A 20,154-nucleotide genomic window follows, 5' to 3' on the forward strand; every position below is an offset into this window, starting at 1 on the left:
TCACGCTGAGCAAATTCCCGGGATGATGCGCGTTCATGTGCAATAACCCGGGAAATATTTGTCAGTCTGAAAGGTGTATAACTCACTTCTTGACCTCTCTCTATAAAGCAGCTATTCTACAAACAAAAAGTCTCTCTAAGGGGCATATTTATTAACATTATTTTTACTAAAAAAATGTGAAAGAGGGTGTTTTCACACCCTTTTCACATTATTTTAGTATCATTCAAATGTATTAAAGGGCTTTTGGAGCAGTTTTCGTGAAACTGCTGCAAACCCTTTCATTGTAATTTTTTCAGTAACCCACATCGCATTTCCCATACTCATAATAGGAAATGCGATATGGCCGAATTTACTAAAAAAAAAATGTGAAAAAAACACTGCAGTGTGCCCTGTCATAATAACATCAGCTCCAGGGTAGCACTGCTATAAGCAGCCTTTTGCACAGCTTTCTCTTCCCCCCAGGCTCCCGTGATCAGCTCTGTGTGTCCAATGGACACACAAGCTGATCACTTTTAAAATAAAAAGTTTTTAAAAAATGTCATACTTACCAGTCCCAGGAGGCGGGGATTGGTGCTCCTGTGAGCGCTGCCGAGCACTGGGTCCTCCATGTACTGCGCTCTGACCCCTTTGCAGTAAAGTGACGCTGGAAAGCGGCAGCTCACTTTACAGCACCGGGGATACAGTACAGAGGCAGGATCCGGCGCCCGGCAGCCTCCTAGAAGCAGCTCCTGGAACTGGTAAGTATAAATCCACAGGGGGAGGGCTGTTTGCGGCATATGGGTAATCGCGACGGGGGGGTCCTGGTAGCGGCAGCATCGACGGACGGCGGCGCATGCTCAGCAGGACATTTGGATATTTTTTTACAATAAATATTCTGATGATGCTGTAGAGCTTTCTCGCAAGCTCTGTCCCTGCATGTGATAATTGATACATCCATGCTATGTTCTCAATTGCCGCATTGTGAGTTTGGCCAATATTATCACCTGTCATCTGCATCATCAGATGCGGATGGTGATAAATCGGCCCCTAAGTCTTTAGAGACCTGTCTCTAGATAGCCTGGCCTCAATTGGGGGGTCATTCCGAGTTGATCGCTAGCTGTTTTCGTTCACAGCGCAGCAATTAGGTAAAAAAGCGGCAGTTCTGCGTATGGGGCGCAATGCGCACGCGCGAGGTACTTTCACAACAGCCGATGCAGTTTCACACAAGGTCTACCGACGCTTTTCAATCGCACTGCTGGCCGCAGAGTGATTGACAGGAAGTGGGTGTTCCTGGGTGGTAACTGGCCGTTTTCGGGGAGTGTGTATAAAAACGCAGGCGTGTCAGATACAAACGCGGGCGTGCCTGGGGAAACGCAGGCGTGGCTGGCCGAACGCAGGGCGAGTTCATGACGTCAAAACAGGAACTAAACAGTCTGAAGTGATCGCAAGCTAGGAGTAAGTCTCGAGCTGCTCAGAAACTGCACAATCTTTTTTTGTAGCAGTGCTGCGAACTTTTCGTTCGCACTTCTGCTAAGCTAAGATACACTCCCAGAGGGCGGCGGCTTAGCGTTTGCACGGCTGCTAAAAGCAGCTAGCGAGCTAACAACTCGGAATGAGGGCCTTGGTCTCTGGCTTTTCACACAAAGTCTCAGTCCTGCTTCCTTGCATGTAACATACGCAGGCTCCAACCTGGTGTTTGGTTAGCTGCCACAGCTCCACAGATCAGAGTCAAAGTTTAGAGGTCTCCCTGCAGGTAGAATCCTGGCCACTTGGCCTGCTTGACTTTTGACTGCAGCCCCAGCTGGGCTCTGTCTCCATAAGCAGTCCCTCCTGACTGCAGCAGTCTTCTAGGCTGACTTCCTCTGCAGCCACACCTGGACTATCTGACTGTCCTCCAGCGGCCAGCCTCACCTGGCTCTGTGCAAAGGGCAACCTCTATGTGTTACACACTCCTTTTCTTCTTTGTGCTGGTGGATCCCTCCTGTTCCACACAGAATATGCTGCTCACCAGGGCCGGATTATGTGGGTAATTCTGAGTTGATCGCAGCAGCAAGTTTGTTAGCAATTGGGCAAAACCATGTGCACTGCAGGGGAGGCAGATATAACATTTGCAGAGAGAGTTAGATTTGGGTGGGTTATTTCGTTTCTGTGCAGGGTAAATACTGGCTGCTTTATTTTTACACTGCAATTTAGATTTCAGTTTGAACACACCCCACCCAAATCTAACTCTCTCTGCACATGTTATATTTGCCTCCCCTGCAGTGCACATGGTTTTGCCCAACTGCTAAAAACTTTCCTGCTGCGATCAACTTGGAATTACCCCCTATATTAGGAGGGCGGTCGCTACTAACACAGGAGCTGCCGGGTTTCAGGAAGTCCTGCTGCTGGGACTTTCATATACTTTATATAGTCAAAACTCTGGTGTATACCTTAGGAAAGGCTCTGTCTGACCTCACCACACGTCACTGGTGTGTGTAGCGTTAACCCGTTATAAATATAGATGCTGTTTATCTGTAATGGGCAGGCTATAATTGTTAGCAGAGTGTTGCGGTGTTGGATATGGATGTTAGTCCACATAATGGCACTTAGCCAGAATGGAGGTTTATTTAGATAACAGAGGTAAGAGTTTGTTGTATACAGAAGAGGTTCTGCAGCAGCAGGAACTCACAATAATCTGGTAATGCAGTACAGCAACCTCACAGCAGTTACACATATATAGGGTGCGGCTACGGGCAGACAAGATCGCACTATACAGGAGAGCAGAAGCTGCGCGTCCGTGCAGTTTGTTTCTCCCAGGAAGAACTGCAGAGGAAGTGCATGGTCCCGCCCGGACAGTGTACATCAGGCACCTCCTCCCGCATTGAGCTGACACTAGAGGGTAAACTCTAGAGCAGGGAATCTGCCTCTAGCGCTGGAACGGAGACAGACCGCGGAGTACTCCACTCTTTAACAATAATTATGCTGCACTATATACACCAGTACTGGCACGTGTAAGCTCACCAGTCCCCACACAGCTCCCGGGCAGTCTGAGGGGTAGAGGACACCAGTAGTCACCAGCAGCTGGCTGGATGGATCTGTTCATGACCTGTGCGGGGTGTGGGAGAGGCGAGCCCCTCTGTTAGCGTGCAGTATATATATAAAGCAACTGAGAAGGGTATCTGCCTTCTCACCCACATAATCTGCAGCCCCAGCACCGACCCCTCCTCCTCCTCGTCACCACACTGCTCAGCTAACACAGGGTCTCGCTTCTTCCTGCCAGACTGATTCACCTTCTGCCCCCACCGATAAGTGGCCATGGCCACACATGTATACACACAAAAAGTAGACAATAGAATGCGTCCTAAGCGCTTACAAGGTGACTAAACAAAAAATAATGTATACAATACGTTCCTTTGAAAGAAGGGTGATCTCGAAGTTGATTCACTCAACAGGGAAGAATTGTGATTTCATCCAGTAACAACATTACGTAGTTATCGGTACATGTAGAAAAAAATAATAATGACATACAATGTGTGATATTGTTTAAAGATTCGATGTTCACAAGAAATATAGACAAATGGTATATTTGGTATGTTTTATGGATAATAGGGATCTTGTGATGTCTTGCGTACCCCACTCACACTGGAATAAGTGTCGATGTGTCCATAAAGGTATCTTTTAAATAGTGGTAGGCACAACTTTCAGGTTATCAGACATCAATTTGAAGTGAACTAATCAAGCACAGGCGTACCCCAAACTCACACAGAAGGTATGGTGGACACTCCTTGAAAGGTATCTTTGTGTTAGATATAGATGAAGCGTACCCCAACTCACATTGGAACTGGATGATCTGCTCCTATCAAGGTATCTTTATTCAATCGTGGAGCTCCTATCCAAACTTTGATGGTTTGACTCGATAGCTCACAAATATGCAGAAAAAAGAACACAATGGCGGACAATGTGTAGTATTATTGTTGCAATTCCGAGTGCACCAATTGAGAGGCACTGTTATCTTGGTGAATAATAGTGGATAGCCAATATCTCGCATACCCCACTAACACCACAGGATTTAGATGGTGATGTGCCCGTGAAGATATTCTTTACATTACAGTGTATCCAAAATATAATAATTCACCCAGGCGTACCAAACTCACAAGAAATACATGTCAGACACTCCTATCAAGGTATCTTTACACCAAATTTCTTAGAAGTAGGCGTACCCAAACTCACGTTGGAAGGGTACGGATGAATCCTATCAAGGTATCTTTAGCACTGGTGTGGTTACCCGGTCTTTTAAAGATTTCATCAATCAGTGCATGACAATGAGGGGAATCTGGTAATATTCACTGATGCCAATGCGTGATTATATCCAAGAAATTCAAAAATGTACGGTAGTATAAAAAATGTAATGTACATATCAGCAGCACCCCTTTCACATAAAAAGGAAAATTTGTTTTATACTGTATATGATTGGCAGACTTGTGAGAAGGATTTTTTCACCTAGGGGTGGAACAATCAGAAATCACTTCTACTACTAATAGGAACATCTCTATTATTGTAATATATTTTGCAGTATTATTTGCATCAATTAAGGGGGAATAATAACCATAGTGATGTTTCAATAAAAAGGCTCATTACTAATATATAACACAAAACAGTAATTTCATCTGTGTTCTGGATTATTAACATGAATATTGATCGTGTACATTGATTTTGCACTTTATTTTGTTTATTGTTAAGAAATTCGCTTTCAACTAAAACCGAGATGTTAAACCACAAGATCCACAATGCCTGGCGCTTTTCCGCTGGTCCGAGCGGCCGAGATGTCATTTCCGCTTCCGGTTCCGGCGGAAAGACCATACATGGACACTACAGCTGTATAGGAAGACTACGATTCCCAGAAGGCCAAGCGCGGCAACTAGGACGCTCTGGAAACGGACTTTTCACAAACAGTATACGGACTACATGTATTCCGCCTTAGTAATATTCTAGAATTCTTAGTGTTTAACCTACATTTAATGTATTTTGGACATTTCTGATTTAATTAATACAAGTATGGAAACGGAAGTTGGCTAATCAATTGCCTCACTTCCTGTTACTCACAGATAGGCAGGGGGCCTCATAAATACCTAGTCTCCTCACAGTCCAGATATGTCTTGACAAAGGTCCACTGACCGAAACGCGTCGACATTATCTGGACTGTGAGTAGCCTTATTCCATATTCTTTCTTGGAAGGATTCTTCTCGATAGAGAAAGAATTTTTATTTTTATTTTTTCACGGTGTTTTGATTTTTAAGATTTTTTTTATGTATTTTTCATGTATTTTATGCATTTTTTAAACTTTCTTTCTGGAATGGATTAAAAACTTTTTTTATACTACCGTACATTTTTTAATTTCTTGGATATAATCACGCATTGGCATCATTGGCATCAGTGAATATTACCAGATTCCCCTCATTGTCATGCACTGATTGATGAAATCTTTAAAAGACCGGGTAACCACACCAGTGCTAAAGATACCTTGATAGGATTCATCCGTACCCTTCCAACGTGAGTTTGGGTACGCCTACTTCTAAGAAATTTGGTGTAAAGATACCTTGATAGGAGTGTCTGACATGTATTTCTTGTGAGTTTGGTACGCCTGGGTGAATTATTATATTTTGGATACACTGTAATGTAAAGAATATCTTCACGGGCACATCACCATCTAAATCCTGTGGTGTTAGTGGGCTATGCGAGATATTGGCTATCCACTATTATTCACCAAGATAACAGTGCCTCTCAATTGGTGCACTCGGAATTGCAACAATAATACTACACATTGTCCGCCATTGTGTTCTTTTTTCTGCATATTTGTGAGCTATCGAGCCAAACCATCAAAGTTTGGATAGGAGCTCCACGATTGAATAAAGATACCTTGATAGGAGCAGATCGTCCAGTTCCAGTGTGAGTTGGGGTACGCTTCATCTATATCTAATACAAAGATACCTTTCAAGGAGTGTCCACCATACCTTCTGTGTGAGTTTGGGGTACGCCTGTGCTTGATTAGTTCACTTCAAATTGATGTCTGATAACCTGAAAGTTGTGCCTACCACTATTTAAAAGATACCTTTATGGACACATCGACACTTATTCCAGTGTGAGTGGGGTACGCAAGACATCACAAGATCCCTATTATCCATAAAACATACCAAATATACCATTTGTCTATATTTCTTGTGAACATCGAATCTTTAAACAATATCACACATTGTATGTCATTATTATTTTTTTCTACATGTACCGATAACTACGTAATGTTGTTACTGGATGAAATCACAATTCTTCCCCGTTGAGTGAATCAACTTCGAGATCACCCTTCTTTCAAAAGAACGTATTGTATACATTATTTTTTGTTTAGTCACCTTGTAAGCGCCTAGGACGCATTCTATTGTCTACTTTTTGTGTGTATATTTGTGTTTCATAAATGTGGTGACATTTATTCTTGACATTAGAAGTGTACAGGCAGCTTTTGCGCCAAGAGAACTCGCTTTACTATTTTTTCTTATTTGCATGGCCACACATGTCACCGTCTGGTGGTTCCTGCATCCGTTTCCTGGTTACTGCTGCTACTTGTTGCTAAGTCCTAGGATGGCAGGTAACCTGGGGTTGCAGCATAGTATATGGAGGAGGGGGTGCAGAGTATGCGGTATATGGCCGGAGCAGTATATGGAGGATGGGGTGTCCTGTGTATAAGGGGCACTATAAGGAGGGGTATGGGGGTGCAGTGTGACTGTGCATATAGGGTAGTATATGGTGGGGGTGCAGAATATGGAAGATGATGGTGGTGCAGTTTATATAGAGGCAGTATATGGTTGGGGATGCAGTGTACATAGGGAGTGTGTGTATCTGTGTGTGTGTGTGTGTGTGTGTGTGTGTGTGTGTCCGTGTCATACAGAGGTGACTATATTGAAAAAAACCTGCATCTCTCTCTCCCCTATCTCTACCTGCCCCTACCACTCCACTCTCTCCTCAGTCCCTATCTAACTTAACCCCTTCCAGATGCTCTATCTACCCCTACTCCCCCTCTCTCCCTAGTCCCTATCTGCCCAGAGCCGGAATATGGGGGGGGGGGGCGGGGGTTCTGGGGAGAAGTACCCCACGCTGTGAGATGGACCTCCGCTGCCCACCGCAGATCGTATCTCTATTACCGATCCGATCTGCGCTCCCTGCTCACCCCGGCCCACTGACAGCCATCAAGCAGCTGCTCCCAGCGCTGCAGACTTTTACTGGGCAGCTGAGCCGAACGACGGCTCCGTTGTCCAATGATGAGGGAATCTGCAGCCTGCGGTTCCATGACTGGTTGAAGCGCAGGCTGCAGGGGAAGAAGGAGGCGGGATCCCGGGCCTGCACTGCCTCGGCGCGGGTGGAGGTTGTTGTACCCGACGGAGGAGAGTAGAACAAGCTCTCCACCTGTTCAGGCTGCATTAACTTTTTTTCATGTCAGAAAAATGTGAAGTCAATGTTCTTATATGTGTATATGTATGTATATATATATATATATATATATATGCATTTGTGTGTTAATATACAGAATGTATATAGGTATGTTTATATATCTGTGTGTGTATATGTATATATCTATCTATATACGTAGAAGATAATATATCCAAGCTACCTGATCCTCCCCTAGTTCAAATTTTACAGTGTGTGTCATTTACATATATATATATATATATATATATATTCTGATTTTAATTTTAGACCTTAGGGCCCCCTTATTTTAAGTACCCCGGGCCCCCCGAAGCCTTAATCCGGCTCTGTATCTGCCCCAACCCTCCTGCCCGCTTTCTTTCACCCCAGTCCCTATCTGCCCCTACCCCACTCTCCACCCCCCAGTCCCTATCTGCCCCTACCCCCAGCCTCTCTCCCCAGCCCCCTCTGTCTGTATGCAGTCAAGTGTGAAGCAGTCAGATCAGTATATTTAATATTACCAGCAGCAGACAAGGAGGTTATAACATCTCCCTGCAGTATTAGTTTCACTTTGAGCTGTGTCATTATCCAGCATACAAAGGAATAATTTGGTCCGTGTGGCGGTCTCTAGTGGCTGGCAGTGCACATAACAGAGGTGAGGAGCAGACTTGGCTTTTATTATATAGAATATATATATATTTATTTCCTATTTATTGCCAGTTATGTATATAGCATACACATACTCAAAATATTTTTATCGAGACCTTGAAATTACATTGAAACGTTGACGGTAGACATGTTGGTTATGTCATACTTTGCATCCCTGATTGCCAGAGAATATTGAATATATGTATGAATTATCCCGTGTCGGGACTGGTATGAAGCAGAGGGCAACAGGGCAAGCTTTTTTACATTATAGCGAGTGCCAGATACATCTGTCTATCTATCTATCTATCTATCAATCTATCTATCTATCTATCTGCCCCCCCCCACACCCCACACACACACACAATCACAAAAAAAATATTTTACACAACACAACTAGAGAGGCTAAAATGTGATAAAATGTTGGTTTTCTTTCCTAATCCTTAAAAGTGAACCTAATCACGTTAAATGTTTATATTTTTCCTTAGTGAAGTGGAATATTGCGGAGTTCACTGGAAATACAAAAAAGGATAATTAGATGGCTTGCTTGAACAATTTAAACCAGGCCAGTCCAGTTCTTCTGTGTGCACTGGAAGGAAATGTGCAAGGCCTACAGTCCATCTTTGAAGATCCAGCTGATGTTCAACATGAGCGAGGAAACAAGCTGCTTCTAGAGGAAGATCTACTTGGGAGGAACCCCCTATTTGTAGCCTGCATTCTTGGTCGCACTGAAGTTGTGAAAGAATTGGCTAAATATGGAGCAAATATTAATCAACAAACAGCTCGAGGTAAATATTCTTTATTGGTTCTTTAGTATGTATGCAGTTTAGATAGATATGTATCACATATTTGATCTTTTCACCTTTATCTTTATAATTTAAGCAAAATGTATGCTTAATAAGGATATTCAATAAAATTCTCATCCTTAATGCGTACTTCCCTACTTTAATAGTTTCCTCTCCTGGAGAAGCCTGGAGAGTAGATGCAGGTGGGTGGCAACAGAGGCGAAGCTGGGCTTGCTGGGTCATTAGGTCCCGTCCCTTCATGGCAAAAATGCAGCTATTAGCGCATATTTGCATAAAAGTGGGTCCAAAATGACGCGTTTCCATAGAAATGTGTCACTGGGCCCTGTCCCCTCATTGAGGACCACAAATTTCCTGTATGATGTGTCCACATACATTTAGCCTCCTTGCACGATAAACAGCCATTCTAGTCACGCCATGCCGTGGCATATTTTTGCATGACTTTTTCCATTAAAGTGTTTCTTATTCACAAAGCGAAGCAAAAGGGACATACAAGCAGCTTATGCTGATTAAAATGATATGCGGTATGCCTATATTCTTTGTGCGACCCTGGCTGTATCTGCGCTACATTGTTCCCTAGAAATCTGTAGCGTACCAATTCATATGCAGATATGGCCACAGATGCACACAGAATATAGGCATGCCGCATATCATTTTAATCAGTAATGTCTAGTGATGCGAATAAGATGCATTTTCTGCAAAAAAAAGACGCCTGACGCTAACAGAGTTGCACGGGACCCAGGCATCTCCCGCTGTGTGGCGTATTCAGGCAAGATGCATGAGGACACATCTGTATTAATCCCCCCATTCTGCCCACTTCACAAGGAAATTATGAGTCTCCCACAGGTTCCGGGAGAGTAGGCAAGTATGCTGTAATGGCATGGCTGTAACAAGGGGTGTGTGACCAGTGCCACTGACAAGGATGCAAGACCAATGGGGCACAACAATTGCTGCCCAGACGACATCCTGACACACTGTTTGCAGGGACGGATTAATAATGGGGCGGATGGAGCTGCAGCTCCAGGCCCCCATTAAACATAGGCCCACAGGACCCCAAATCGACTGGCCAAAGTTCCAACCACGGAAGTCTGAAAATCTGCCGGCTCAGTCCTGAATCCTCCTGAGGCTTTGTCCCCGGATCGGTCCATAGCCCCACCCCCTGTCCCATCCAAAGTTATTGATGTCTCACAGTCACACTCGGTTAATCCCAGATAGACCGCCTGCTCTGTAACTCCTCCCACTATCGGGGCGTGGCTAAGACAGGGTCGGGCTGGTGACCGGTGACAAGCTGTATACGGGACTCACTACTCCAGCTGCTGAGGCTGTGCTGCGCTCTGCTGTAACACTGAGGAGATTCCTGATCAGTGCAGGAACTCCTCAGCAGTGTCTGCTGTGCTCCTATTGGCTGAGTGACACATCACACACAGTCACTCAGCCAATGACAGCACAGACACCCGACCCCCACACACCAAGCACTCGGAGAGCAGGCTGAATGATGATTTTGCAGCAGGCAGCTCAACACAGGAGGAGAGATGTAAGTCAACTGTCAGTGTGTCACACACACACACACACACACACACACACACACACACACACACACACACACACACACACTATAAATGTGTATAGTACTGTACAGGATAATCACTTTTATAAGAGTGACCCCCCTCACGAAAACCTACAAGTTCCATCTCTATCCTCTGGATGTACAGTAGCAGCACCTCCTGTAACACCCTCCCTGCTCTATTGCAGTATGTGTACAGATATCTCTATACTATGCATACAATATGTACTCTGCATATATATGTATATTATGTTTGTGTATTCTATGTGCTTTATGTATAAATATATATACAGTATAATATATATATTGTATACTATATGCTATAAATGCATGTGTAGATGGTATCGGGAGCCCGTCGTTTGGGATGCCAGCGGTCAGAATACCGACAGCAGCATTCCTACGTGCAAGAACCTGACACCTGCAAGGTAAGTATACTAACACTCATCTACTTCCCCCCCAACCCTCCCTTCCCGCAGCCTGACCCTAACCCTCCCCATTGTTGCCTAAACCTAACCCCCCCACCAATAGCCTAACCCTAATCCTCCCCTGTGATGCCTAACACCCCCTCTCCGCAGCCTAACCCTCCCCCGCAGCCTAAACCTAACCCCCCTACCCGTAGCCTAAAGCTAACATCCTCTCTACCCCCACAGCCTTACCCTAACCCTCCCCATTGGTGCCTAACACCCCTCCCCCTGCAGCCTAAACCTAACCCCAAGCAGCCTAATCCTAACCTTCCCCCTGCAGGTTAAACCTAACCTCTCCCCCGAAGCCCAACCCTAAACCCCCTCCCCCCACAGTCTAAACCTCCCCCCGCCTTCCTACAGCCTGATCCAAGAAGCCTTGCCATACTTACGTTTGGGGAGCCCGCAGTCGGGATTCCAGCACCAGCATTTTTAGCTATGTCGGGATCCCAACACCAGCTTTCCGACCAATGTTGGGGTACCGGCATCTTCATTCTAATTGCCGACATCCCGAACATCGGTATGCTGACTGCATCCTATGCATGTATACTATGTATAGTATATCTATCTATCTATCTATCTATCTATCTATCTATCTATCTATGTATATATATATATATATATATATATATATATTCTATGTATACTATGTGTATGTCAGCATTACTGTTCTATATACAGATGTGTCTGCGTACATTGATGCTCGCAGCACAGCTCCCCATACAGCATGTACAGGGTACTAGCTAGGGCTGGGTTAACAATGGGGTGGATGGAGCTTCAGCCCCTGCTGCCAGCGGCCACTTGAGGTCCCGCACACTCGCACCGCAACTGATCTCTCCCCCTGCCATCCAGCTGAAAACTGACTCCGCACGGGGTTCTTCAAATGCTGGCAACACTGGTTAAATTGGTGGTGCAGTAGAAGGCTTCATGAGCCCTCGCTGCGCCTCACAGTTTCCCGGCTCCTCCTTCGTGTTGTGCAGCATCATGAAGTGTGATGCCACACCAAGCGCTGCCACACCACCAGCGTACCAGGGGCAGTTGAGCTGTTGTTACCCTCGGTTCCGTGAAGGCAGCCCGCGTGATTGTGTGACAGGGCTGCTTCTAATCAGACGAGAGTCTGAGCTCTGCAGTCAAACTAAAGTCCCAGCGCTGGTTTAGTGGGAAGGAGCTCTGACATCTCATGCCCCGCTCCGGCAGCAGAGAAGAGATTTTTGAGATCACGGAGCCGCTGCTATGGGGGGCCCCCGTCTTAGCTCCCCGCCTCTCCCAGGTAAGAAGGCAATCTCTGAAATTGCAAGCTCTGCGGGCAAGGAACCAGCACACTATGGGGCATATTCATCATGAAAAAATTGTGAAATGAGAATTTTTAGTTTTCAATTTTCACCCTATCATTTCAAAGTTTTTTTCCAGTATTCATCATGCCTATTTTTGAGAAGCAGTTTTTCGGAAAAGTCATATTTCTCCCCTTGCAGCTTAGGCGTCCATAAGGACTTCTTCTTAGCTGCAGACTCCAGAGCTGAGCTGAAACCCCCTTTCCCCCTGCGGGCTGCCCCTAACTGCAGATAATAATATTTTAGAAGGTGGAGGACGGACCTGCAGGATAGCTGAGACTGGTAATTTGATAAAATTATGAAAATTTAGTGATAATGAATATGCCCCTTAATTCTGAATTTTGCATCATGTTATATGATTTTGGGGATGTGTGATACATACTAGGTGGCAAGTTGTAGGTGAGGTTTCTCTGAAGGTACCTGTGTAATGGAATAACAAGGTGGGGAGAGAGCGACATGTGATTGTCAGCTCTTAAAACAAGATACAAGTATCAGTGAGACCTTGGATTATACTGATGTTAGATTGTAAACCGATGGACAAGAGTTTAGAAGGTCTATGGCACATGTGTTAGATTGTAAATCCTGCGTGCTAGTTTTAGGTATGTGTGATGACATGTTCAATATTTGATTGTAAGCTCTGGGGATGGTGAAGGCTCAGTATCTGTGAGATATGTGTGTAAGATTGTGAGCTCTGTGGACAAGCGCCCAGTATCTGTGTGTATGTAAAAAAAAGCATAAATACTACCTTAATACAAAGGTGACCAAAGAAACAGGGAAGAAGTCGATTATTCGTATTGGCGTGATATACAGGCCACCAGGACAGGAAGAAGAACTGGACAAGAACCTTTTGCAGGACAGAACTAAAATGGCATTAAAAGGAGAGGTAATAATCATGGGAGAGTTTAATCTTCCTGATGTAAACTGTTGCTAGTTCCACTAGAGGTAGAGACATTTTAAATTCCCTTCAGGGAGCATCCCTCTACCAATTGGTGAGGGAGCCCACTTGGAAAGACGCAATATTAGACTTAATACTTACAAATGGAGACAGAATATCGGACATAAAAGTGGGTGAAAACCTGGGATCCAGTGATCTTCAAGCAGTATGGTTCAGCATAAAGACAGTGACTGACTTATCACATACAAAAACAAAGGTGTTGGATTTTAGGAAGGCTGATTTTGTAGGGATGGGAAAATGTGTAAGCAATTCTTTGGCAGAGTGGAGGAACTTGAAAGCAGTGCAGGAGAGGTGGGAAACATTAAAAAGTGCAATATTAAAGGCAACAGACCTTTGTATCAAAAGTGTTAGGAAAAACACAAGGAAAAGGAAGCCAGTGTGGTTTGCAAAAGAAGTAGCAAATATTGTGAAATAAAAAAAGATGGCTTTTAGGAAATATAAGCAGACACAAAATAATGAAGACAAAGATATATATCTTGTTAGACAGAAGGAGACTAAGAAGGTAATCAGATGTGCAAAGGCACAAGCTGAGGAGTGTCACGGCGCCGCGGTCTTCATACTTACCTCTCCGGGCGCGCTGGGTCTCCGTGCGGCCGTCCTCGCTGGCGGGTCCCCGGCGTCCGGCGCTCCGTCTAGCAGGCCTCCACGTCCGACGTCCTCGGGAGCTGCGGGTGACGTCATCGGTCCGTCCTCCAATCAGGCTCTGGCGGGAAGTTTAAATTCAGACGCCGGGCAGTGCTCCGGCGCCTGAGTATCATCGTTCAAACTGTACCTGTGATCTCCAGTGCTCCGTGCCTCCAGCACATCCGTGCCTCCAAGTACCTCCGTGCCTCCAAGCACCTCCGTGCCTCTAAGCACCTCCGTGCCTCCAGCATCTCCGTGCCTCCGAGCACTTCCGTGCCTCCAGCACCTCCGTGTCTCCAAGCACCTCCGTGTCTCCAAGCACCTCCGTGCCTCCAGCACCTCCGTGCCTCCAAGTACCTCCGTGCCTCCAAGCACCTCCGTGCCTCCAAGCACCTCCGTGCCTCCAAGCACCTCCGTGCCTCCAAGCACTTCCGTGCCTCCAGCACCTCCGTGTCTCCAAGCACCTCCGTGCCTCCAGCATCTCCGTGCCTCCAGCACCTCCGTGTCTCCAAGCACCTCCGTGCCTCCAGCACCTCCGTGCCTCCAAGTACCTCCGTGCCTCCAAGCACCTCCGTGCCTCTAAGCACCTCCGTGCCTCCAAGCACTTCCGTGCCTCCAAGCACCTCCGTGCCTCCAAGCACCTCCGTGCCTCCAAGCACTTCCGTGCCTCCAGCACCTCCGTGCCTCCAAGCACCTCCGTGCCTCCAAGCACCTCCGTGCCTCCAAGCACCTCCGTGCCTCCCAGCACCTTCGTGATTTACCAGCACCTGTCAAGTTCTCTCTTTCAGGAGACCTTCAGCGTCCGCACGTGCCTCTTGTCCGCCGATCAGATCCTGCATGAGGAAGACTTACATCCGTCCATCTCTGCTGCGGCCCAGTTGCGGTTCCACTTCCCGGTCATCGGAAGAAACCCAGAGTCCACAACCTCCTCAAACCAGGTCAGTGATAGTATACTCAGGCCCCATGGACCCGGGGAATCGGAACACGGACTCAGGTGCCATCCAGGACCTGGCTTCCCGTATACAAAGTCAGGAAGCGGCACAAGGTCAGGTGATGCAGTACCTCCAGGAGTTGTCCGGACGTCTGGATCAGATTCAGGCGTCTCTAGCCTCAGTAATTCCGGCACCAGTTCCGGTAGCTGCACCACTTGCCACCTCCAGCAATGTCCAACCATCGGCCGGTGCCACTCCACGCCTTCAGCTGCCTACGCCATCCCGTTACAATGGGAATCCTAAGAATTGTCGTGGTTTCTTAAACCAATGCGAGGTACATTTCGAGCTACTAGCTCACAACTTTCCTACAGACCGGTCCAAGGTAGCATATATTATTTCTCTGCTGGAAGGATCTGCCTTCGACTGGGTGTCTCCATTATGGGAACGTTCTGATTCACTGGTTTCCAATTACTCCGAATTCATCACGTCTTTTCGACGAATTTTTGACGAGCCCGGCAGGATGACCTCGGCCTCTTCTGACTTACTCCGCATCCGTCAAGGCTCCCGATCCGTGGGTCAGTATGTGGTTCATTTCCAAACCATTGCCTCTGAACTTCGTTGGAAGTTCTGAGAGCTGCTTTCTGGAACGGTCTTTCTGATCGCCTGAAGGACGAGTTGGTCACTCGAGAGCTTCCGGGTTCTTTAGAGGAATTGATCTCCCTCTGTGTCAAGGTAGATCTCCGGATGCAGGAACGTGGAGGAGAACGTAGTCGATCGGATCGTTCTAGGTTCCGGCTTCCTCCTGCAAGGCAAGCGGTGGGTCCAAGTCCAGACGAACCCATGCAGATTAACCGATCCCGATTGTCCCCGGAGGAGCGGCAACGTCGTCATGAGGGTAAGCTCTGCCTGTACTGCGGAGCTGCGGGTCACTTCATCAAGTCCTGCAAATCCCGTCCGGGAAACGAGAAGGCCTAGCTTGTTCCGGAGGAGTCAAGTTGGAGGTTACGACCAAATCTTCTCCCACTTCGGACTGTTTGCTTCCTGTAACGTTAATCACCAAGGCCACTTCCAAGTCTTTTGAAGCCCTGTTGGACTCTGGAGCTGCGGGGAATTTTGTTTCTTCCCTCTGTGTTCAAAGCCTGAATTTGGAAGTACGGTCCATCGAACGGCCTATTTCCTTGACAGCCATCAATGGTACTAGGATATCCAAGGGTATCATAACAGAACGCACGGTTCCAGTTAAACTACAGGTCGGGGCTCTACATCAAGAATACTTGGAGTTCCTGGTGATCCCGGAAATGCATCACGATCTAGTTCTCGGAATACCTTGCTCAAAAGTCACAATCCCCATATCGATTGGAAGACCGCACAGATTCGGTCTTGGGGTTCTTTTTGTCACGTTATCTGTCTCACCCCTGTTTGTCCGCTTCGTGTTTCTTCTAAGGCGGAGGAGGAACCTATTCCAGAGGCATACCAAGAATTTAGAGATGTGTTTTCGGAACAAGCAGCCGACCAGTTACCACCCCATAGAGCTTGGGACTGCCCCATTGACCTTATCCCTGGAAAAATGCCGCCTCGGGTCGCATTTATCCTCTGTCTCTCCCAGAGACACAGGCTATGTCTGACTATATCAAAACCAATCTTCACAAGGGATTCATCCGCCCCTCTACTTCCCCGGCTGGAGCGGGCTTTTTCTTCGTGAAAAAAAAGGACGGAGGGTTAAGACCATGTATCGATTACCGCGGCTTAAATGATATTACCATCAAAAATAAATACCCCTTGCCTCTAATCACAGAGTTATTTGATAGAGTTCGTGGTGCCCATGTTTTTTCCAAGCTCGATTTGAGGGGGGCCTATAACCTTATACGCATCAGAGAGGGAGATGAATGGAAGACCGCCTTCAATACCCGGGATGGGCATTATGAGTACCTGGTGATGCCGTTCGGTCTTAGCAATGCTCCTGCTGTCTTCCAGGGATTCGTCAACTAAATATTCCGAGACATGTTATACCTAAGTGTCGTGGTGTATTTGGATGACATCCTGATTTTTTCAAAAGACCTTGCTGAACACAGATTACAAGTCAAAGAGGTACTCCGCCGTCTACGTGAGAATCATCTCTATGCCAAGATGTCCAAGTGTACTTTTGAAGTAACATCAATACCGTTCCTCGGTTATATTATCTCGGGGAAGGAGCTTCGCATGGATCCGGAGAAACTCTCTGCCATTCGGGACTGGGCACAGCCACTCTCCTTGAAAGCAATACAAAGGTTCCTGGGTTTTGCGAACTATTATAGAAATTTCATTAGAGGTTTCTCCACCATTGTTTCACCCATTACCGCCCTAACGAGAAAGGGTTCCAACCCGGGGTTGTGGTCTCCCGAAGCCATAGAGGCCTTTTCCCACTTGAAATCAGCTTTTATGTCCGCTCCAGTACTCCAACAACCAAATTTCGAGGAACCTTTCTTCCTAGAAGTCGACGCATCCTCGGTCGGAGTTGGAGCCGTTCTCTCTCAGTATGCCTCAGATAAGAAATTACATCCGTGCGGCTTTCACTCTCGTAAATTCTCTCCAGCTGAACGGAATTACACTATTGGAGACCAGGAACTCTTGGCGATTAAATCTGCCTTGGAAGAGTGGAGATATCTCTTAGAGGGGGCCAAACATGTGACTACCATTTACACTGATCACAAAAATTTGTTGTATATCAAAACCGCACAGTGTTTGAATCCTCGCCAAGCTAGATGGGCACTCTTCTTCACTCGATTTTCTTTCATTATCAAATACCGAGCCGGGACTTTCAATACCAAAGCGGATGCACTGTCCCGTTCACAAACTCCCACAGATGATGAGGATTCCTTTGAACGGAGTTTAATTTTAAATCCAATTTCTGTCTCTGCTGCCTCGACTACTCCAGGTCCTCTTCCTGGAAGAATGTCCGTACCGGTCAAATTCCGGTCGAGGATACTTCAGTGGGCCCATATCTCCAAATTCTCCGGTCATCGAGGCGCCCAGAAGATGTACAAGTTTCTGCAAAGATCTTACTGGTGGGACTCCATGAGGAAGGATGTACAGGATTACGTTAATTCCTGTCCCCAGTGTACACAGCATAAATCTCCCCGTTTACCTCCTGCTGGGTTGCTTCGTTCTCTGTCCATTCCTATGAAACCCTGGTCTCATATTTCCATGGACTTCATCACTGACTTGCCCCATTCCAAGGGTTGCAACACCGTTTGGGTAATCGTCGACCGTTTTTCGAAGATGGCACACTTCGTTCCTTTGACTGGTCAACCAACAGCCCCGAAACTAGCTCTACTGTTCATCCAAGAACATTTTCGATTGCATGGGTTGCCACAGGAAATAGTCTCTGATCGTGGGGTACAGTTCACCGCAAGGTTTTGGAAAGCCCTCTGTTCGACTCTACAGATTAAACTTAAGTTTTCCTCCGCTTATCATCCCCAAATGAATGGACAAACGGAACGAGTCAATCAAGATCTAGAGACTTTCCTCCGTCTTTATCTCTCCCCTTCACAGGACAACTGGGTGGAGTTGTTACCTTGGGCAGAGTTTGCCCATAATCATTCGTTTCATTCTTCCACTGGTGAATCTCCATTTTTCATCAACTATGGGTTCCATCCAAGTGTTCCAGAATTACTAAGCCTTCCGATGGAAGAGGTTCCAGCCGTAACGTCCACTCTACTACACTTCAGACAAATTTGGAGTAAGGTTCATGCTAATCTTAAGAAGGTTTCAGTCCGGTACAAGTTCTTTGCGGATAAGAAACGGCGAGCCGCTCCACAATACAAGGTTGGCGACAGGGTATGGCTGTCCATACGTAATCTCCGGTTGAAGGTGCCCACCATGAAGTTTGCTCCAAGATTCATCGGTCCTTACCCTGTGCTACAAGTCCTGAATCCTGTGGTCTGCAAGCTGGGTTTACCTTCACACCTACGTATACCGAACGCCTTGCATGTTTCTCTTCTTCGTCCTCTCGTCCTTAATCGTTTCCATTCAAAGACCTCTAGCCCCACCTCAGTGGAGACTGAAACAGGAACAGACTTCGAGATCAAAAATATTCTAGACTCGCGTTACCTTCACAAGAATCTGCAATATCTGGTGGAATGGAAAGGATATGGTCCTGAGGAGAGAAGTTGGATAAAGGCTTCTGAGGTCTCGGCTCCTCGACTAGTCCGGATCTTCCATGCTAGACATCCTACGAAGCTGGGAAAGTGTCCAGGGGCCACTCCTAGAGGAGGGGGTACTGTCACAGCGCCGCGGTCTTCATACTTACCTCTCCGGGCGCGCTGGGTCTCCGTGCGGCCGTCCTCGCTAGCGGGTCCCCGGCGTCCGGCGCTCCGTCTAGCAGGCCTCCACGTCCGACGTCCTCTGGAGCTGCGGGTGACGTCATCGGTCCGTCCTCCAATCAGGCTCTGGCGGGAAGTTTAAATTCAGACGCCGGGCAGTGCTCCGGCGCCTGAGTATCATCGTTCAAACTGTACCTGTGATCTCCAGTGCTCCGTGCCTCCAGCACATCCGTGCCTCCAAGTACCTCCGTGCCTCCAAGCACCTCCGTGCCTCTAAGCACCTCCGTGCCTCCAGCATCTCCGTGCCTCCGAGCACTTCCGTGCCTCCAGCACCTCCGTGTCTCCAAGCACCTCCGTGCCTCCAGCACCTCCGTGCCTCCAGCACCTCGTGCCTCCAAGTACCTCCGTGCCTCCAAGCACCTCTGTGCCTCTAAGCACCTCCGTGCCTCCAAGCACCTCCGTACCTCCAAGCACTTCCGTGCCTCCAGCACCTCCGTGTCTCCAAGCACCTCTGTGCCTCCAGCATCTCCGTGCCTCCGAGCACTTCTGTGCCTCCAGCACCTCCGTGTCTCCAAGCACCTCCGTGCCTCCAGCACCTCCGTGCCTCTAAGCACCTCCGTGCCTCCAAGCACTTCCGTGCCTCCAAGCACTTCCGTGCCTCCAAGCACCTCCGTGCCTCCAAGCACTTCCGTGCCTCCAGCACCTCCGTGCCTCCAAGCACCTCCGTGCCTCCAAGCACGTCCGTGCCTCCAAGCACCTCCGTGCCTCCAAGCACCTCCGTGCCTCCCAGCACCTTCGTGATTTACCAGCACCTGTCAAGTTCTCTCTTTCAGGAGACCTTCAGCGTCCGCACGTGCCTCCTGTCCGCCGATCAGATCCTGCATGAGGAAGACTTACATCCGTCCATCTCTGCTGCGGCCCAGTTGCGGTTCCACTTCCCGGTCATCGGAAGAAACCCCGAGTCCACAACCTCCTCAAACCAGGTCAGTGATAAGGAGAAAATGGCCCAGTCAGTGGGTAAAGGAGGCAAAACTTTTTTTTAGGTATATAGGCGAAAGGAGAAAAACAAAAGGCGGAATTATAAAACTAAAGACAGCGAATGGGAGTCTTGTTGAGGGAGACAATGTA

The 20,154-nt window shown here is 47.3% G+C and overlaps 1 protein-coding gene across 1 annotated transcript in view; it reads left to right on the forward strand.

Moving 5' to 3' along the window:
- Positions 1-20,154, forward strand: part of ANKRD45 (ankyrin repeat domain 45) — a 334,109-nt gene that overhangs the window by 20,739 nt on the left and 293,216 nt on the right. Inside the window, exon 2 of the mRNA XM_063939970.1 lies at positions 8,544-8,843. Coding sequence (XP_063796040.1) covers positions 8,594-8,843 — 250 coding nt within the window. The 5' untranslated portion in view covers positions 8,544-8,593. The remainder of the gene's footprint in view (positions 1-8,543; positions 8,844-20,154) is intronic.

The sequence above is a fragment of the Pseudophryne corroboree genome, chromosome 9, assembly GCF_028390025.1.
Source record: "Pseudophryne corroboree isolate aPseCor3 chromosome 9, aPseCor3.hap2, whole genome shotgun sequence".
In the NCBI taxonomy this organism is placed as follows: domain Eukaryota; kingdom Metazoa; phylum Chordata; class Amphibia; order Anura; family Myobatrachidae; genus Pseudophryne; species Pseudophryne corroboree.